The sequence below is a fragment of the Rhagoletis pomonella genome, unplaced genomic scaffold (assembly GCF_013731165.1).
Source record: "Rhagoletis pomonella isolate Grant_MI unplaced genomic scaffold, Rhpom_1.0 Rhpom_scaffold_10330, whole genome shotgun sequence".
Classification (NCBI taxonomy): Eukaryota; Metazoa; Arthropoda; class Insecta; order Diptera; family Tephritidae; genus Rhagoletis; species Rhagoletis pomonella.
Genome location: NW_023468857.1, coordinates 1 through 5,311, shown reverse-complemented (window position 1 = coordinate 5,311; position 5,311 = coordinate 1). Strand labels below are relative to the sequence as shown.

At 44.4% G+C, this 5,311-nt stretch overlaps 1 protein-coding gene across 1 annotated transcript; it reads right to left on the bottom strand.

Annotated features, from left to right (window-relative positions):
- Positions 1-417: 417 nt before the first annotated feature.
- Positions 418-4,956, bottom strand: LOC118756445 (the record flags this gene model as incomplete). The annotated part of the gene is made up of 1 exon (XM_036491208.1): positions 418-4,956. A coding segment is annotated over exon 1 (4,539 nt), but the record flags the coding sequence as incomplete, so codon positions are not given.
- Between the last annotated feature and the right edge of the window lie 355 nt (positions 4,957-5,311).

The following is a 5,311-nucleotide window of genomic DNA, read 5'->3' as shown; positions in this document are numbered from 1 at the left end:
GCAGACAAATATTCTGTTCCTCGACACTTGGCGTTTGCGTCGAATTAAGGCAACCCAATAGGAAATGGTTAACGGCTCCGGATCGTGCGGTGAAACGGGAATGTCTGTTAGTGGGCGGCTGTTAATTATATTCTCGGCTTCAATCAGCGTACTTCTCAATGTTTCCAAACGTGGTGCCTCTTCTTTAAGGACTTGATACAGGAGACGTTTAACACACCGCACTAGTCTTTCCCAGCATCCTCCGGCTGATGGGTTTGCAGGGCAATTAAAAACCCATTCAATCCCGCGCTTGGTACACTCTTGCTCGATCCGATTAAAATCAAATAAACTATCTTCGGAGTTCAGGATTTTCTGGGCACCAACAAAATTTGTACCGTTGTCGCTGCGCATTCGGATCGGCGTTCCTCTCCTGTTTACAAAGTTTCGTAGACAAATCAGAAACGAATCTGTAGACAAATCTTCTGCCACCTCCAGATGTATAGCTCGCACGGTGAGGCAGGTGAACAAAGCGACCCAGCGCTTTTCACGACGTCGACCAATGGTTATCTGGAACGGACCGCAATAGTCGACTCCTGTGTAACTAAACGGGCGAACATATGGCGTCAAGCGATCTGCTGGCAACTGACCCATCATTGGCGTATCAGGTTTGGCGGCGTTAGCTTTGCATGTTGGACAATATCTTTTTACGGACATCAATACCGAACGGATATGTGGCACCCAGTACTTTTGGCGAACTTCATTTATGGTCAAACCGTCGTTTTGATGGTGTAACCTTATATGCCAATATGTGATAACTAAACGAGTGAAATAGTGATGTTGCGGCAGTATTACTGGACGACGAGCTGACATAGGGAGACAAAACGCTGCATCAATTCGGCCGTTGACCTTTATTAACCCATCGTCGTCTAGAAACGGAGTTAACGCATATATGTGACTGGACTTAGCAACGGTATGTTTTGATTGCAGTTGGAGAAATTCGGGGGCGAATTCTTCATTCTGGACGCGGCGGCATATGACCTTTTCTGCTTCAGTAACTTCGAAGGGTTTCAATTCCCCTATACGACGGTGTAGATTTTTGGCATTGTACGTAAATCTCAGTACCCAGCCCATAACTCTGAGTACCTTCAGATAAGATGAAAAGTTATTTAAATTCAAGATATACTCATCTTTTGGCAACACGAGCAGTATGACGTTCTTTTTCTCTTCAGCGGCGCATTCACTGGACTTAAAATCAACTGGTTCTGGCGGCCATTCTCCTTCCTCGAGTTGCAAAAAATCTGGACCCTTTAACCACCTACAATTCGGCTCGAACTCTGACACGGGTTTACCTCGCGTGGCATCATCAGCCACATTCAGTGACGTTGGTAACCACCTCCACTGAGACGGTTCGGTTGAAGCGATGATCTCTGAAATCCTGCTGGCGACAAATTGCTTGTACTCCCGCGTGGTGGATCTAATCCACAACAGGACTGTCTTTGAGTCGCTCCAAAAGACGACTCGATCAATAATGAAATCATGGCATTCTTGTATAGATTTGGACAAGCGACATCCTAAGATAGCTGCCTGCAGCTCCAAACGAGGCACCGTCATACCTTTCAACGGGGCGCATCGTGCCTTAGCAGCGACAAACACAACATCGACGGCACTACCCTTGCATATGCGCAAATAGGCAACAGCTGCATATGCACTGGAGCTGGCGTCGACGAAAACATGTAACTGGGTCTCATTAGCTGACATCAGTAACGTGGAGTAACACCTTGGCACGGAAAATAATGACACATTCTGGAAACTTTCCCACCACGAAGTCCACCTGAGGTTAAGTTGTTGTGGCAATGGCTCGTCCCACTCCGTTTGACGTCTCCAGAGTGATTGCAGTAAGAGCTTCATATAAATTGTGACATTGGCTAGAAATCCAAATGGGTCGTAAATCGCCATTATGATACCCAAAAGTTCACGCTTCGTTGGCGGACGTTTACAGCTCAAAACATCTCGAGCAATTTTGTGAAACTTGATGTGAAATTCAAAGGAATCATTGAGTGTGTTCCAAAACATACCCAAGACCTTATCCACTGTAGGATTATGCTCCATATTCACGGCCGTCATCGTCGTTTCTTCTTCGCCACCTAACATGGCTTGAAGTGATTTGTCGTTCGACAAAAAGTTTCTTAATTTGAAACCTGCAGCTAAATTTATGGCGATGGCTTCTTTTACGACTTGCTCAGCTTCAGTTGAATCGTTAAAGCTAATTACCAAATCGTCGACATACATATTGTTGATTACGGCTGAAGCTCCTCGTGGCATGGTAGACTCAAACTTGGTAGCGTTGACATTTTTAATATACTCCGCACAGCATGGCGAACAAATTGCTCCGAAAATCATCGAAGTCATGATATAAGTTTGAATCGGCTTAGTCGGATCTCCGTCACGCCACAGAAAGCGTTGTGAATTTTGATCGTCATATCTTATTTTTACTTGTGAAAACATCTCTTGGATGTCAGCTGCGACTGCCACAACACCCTGGCGGAATTTGTGTACAATGGCGATAAGTGACTGCGCATGGACAGGACCCTTTAATAAAACCGAATTTAGAGATAAATTGGATGTGGCGGCTGCGGCGTCGAAAACTATTCGCAGCTTGTTGGGTTTGTGAGGATTGACCACCCCAAAATGTGGCAAATACCAGGTAGTAGGGCTTGACTTCAATGCTTCATCCGGTGACAACAACCGGGCATAACCCTTACTGATGTATTTCTCGATCTCGTGTCTATAATTAGTGGCAAAACTGACATCCTTGAGCATTCGTGTCTCAAGATTCTTTAAACGGTGATAAGCCATATCGTAACTTGGTGGAAGGGTCAATGCATCACTGCGCCATAACAAACCCACTTCGTATTTTTCACCTATTTCTTTTATAGTGTCTTGTAAAATGGTCCTGGCTCGGCGGTCGTCATCTGACTCCAGCACGACGTTTGTGCTACGTACCCCAAAGCTTTCTATTGAGTAATGCTCTTGCACTAATTTATGTAACTCTTGAAGCGACTGCGACTCACGAACATGCAACACGCGCGGTTGCATAGCTTGACTCTGATTGAGTGGTCCGTACACCACCCACCCCAATTGTGTAGCTATAGCTATTGGCTTGTTCGGCCCTGCATCGACCGTCCTGTTGGCGATTCCAAGGTAACTGTTGTCGAGACCTAATAACACTGATGGCTTAGCATTTGTATAGCTTTCTATTGGCAATGACTGCAAATGTGAAAACTGGTGTTTATCAAAGGATTGGCTTGGCAAATTCAGCGACTTGACGGTGTGTACATTTTTCAGATAGAACTCAGCAGTACTACCCTTAATAGCGACAGAAACTTTCCTCGAATTTTCTTTAACTTGGCTTTCGCCATACCACTGCAACGTAAGTGGTATGCTCTGACCACGAAGACCCAACTTTTCGGCGACGTTTTCTTCTAAAAGAGTAACTGAAGACCCCTCGTCAAACATTGCATACGTAGACATGTTTCCGTTTGGACCAGATAAATTTATGGGAAAAATTTTAAAAAGGCTTGATTGCTTGTCAGATAAACAATTCAAAACGCGCTCGGCTTCTTCGCTAGCTGCTGAAGAGGACTGAGATGTACTTTGGTGCAACAACTCGTGATGCATTCGCTGGCAATTATTCACTGTGCACTCTTTACGTTGACGGCAATTGCCTAGACTATGGCCTTTCCGAAGGCAACCAAAACATAGTCGATTATGTTTGACAAAACTCCATTTCGTTTTGAGATCACACGACAAAAACTGACGACAGTCAACCAATTTGTGCGATTGTCCACATTTCAAACACACAACCTTTATTTCAGGCTGTACTTCGTTGTTGTAGAGGAAATGACGTGCAGAATTTGCACTAGAACTTGCCTGACGCGTAACGCTTCTCGGCTGTGTGACGTTGGCTTGGATAGAACGGAGTGATATGTCTGACACCCCCGGCAACAATGAGACGAACTTTGCAATTTCACTAAGCCATTCTGCAAAATTTTCTACCGTAGGAAAAGGCACTATACCTGCTGCCCGCTGACTCCATTCATATTGCTTCGATGGAGGCAACTTTCCAACCAAACACTCAAGCAATGTAGGATTCATAAGGTGATGAGCACACCTTGCAGATTTAAAAAATGCGACAATATTTCTAACGCGGTTAGAAAAATCTAAAATCTGGTCTAAATGACTCTCACTTATCGAGGGAAACTTCTGAACCTTTTGCAGTTGGGCTTTAATTAGCAATTCGGGGCGACCGAAATTAAATTCCAACTCTTGAATAACCCGAGGTACATCTTCGGGGTAGATTAATAGCGACGTTACTGCTCTTTTCGCAGCACCCTGTAAGGATTTATGAAGACGCATCAGATTTTGCCTGTTGCTGTATTGGAACTCGTTAGTGGTATCATTATAATTGGCTAAGAACAATGGCCAATCTTCCGGATTGCCATCGAAATTTGGCAATGGAAAGAGCTTGGCGGCAGAATTATCCATAAATGTTAAGGCGGCGGTATTCATGGTTGGCGTTTGTACTATACGTGGTGGCAAATGCGTTGACGAAAACGGCTGTTGTGTTTGTGCTTGCTGCTGTGTGTGTACTTGCAACGTCGGCGGCTGCGCCTGCGCTGGCGTGTGTAATGGCGACTGAACATGGTCGGTATGTGCAGCGTTGGCAGAGCTGCCTCCGACTCCATGCCTACTACGATATGCGTCACTGCGTAGCTCTTCCACACACTCACGAAGCGATGTAATACTGGACACCAATAATGCGATTTGGTCGGCGGAAATGGCCGCTGGATTACTTCCAAGGGCACCTTGTTGTTCTTCTAAATCTTCCATATCGTTGGTTGTGGAATCGTATTCCGAGTGATCACTGATTGACTCCGAACTGCTGACTGCTTTCCTCGCACGGGCTCGTGTATTCATTGAAATATCCCCGCGAATGTGAGAAAACAAATTTTTTAAACAAATGTAGACGGCAAAACTTCCAGGAAATAAAAGAAACCCATAAAACTTAAGGTTTGATATTAATAACTCTTTATTTCGCTTTATACGGCTCAGATACGGCTCAGTTAAAAAATTTGATGTTTTCTCAGCGTCTGTAATTTCGTGAATCATCGAATTCATGGAAACAATCTTCGAAACAATCAAATTCAACGTTCGAAATTGATACCTAAATGCTTTGCGCAGTATGTATGTATACATGTTGCGTACATGTGTATATGTTACAAATTGAGCGATTTGAGAGGATTCGAACATTAAATGAGAGAAAGAGAATAAA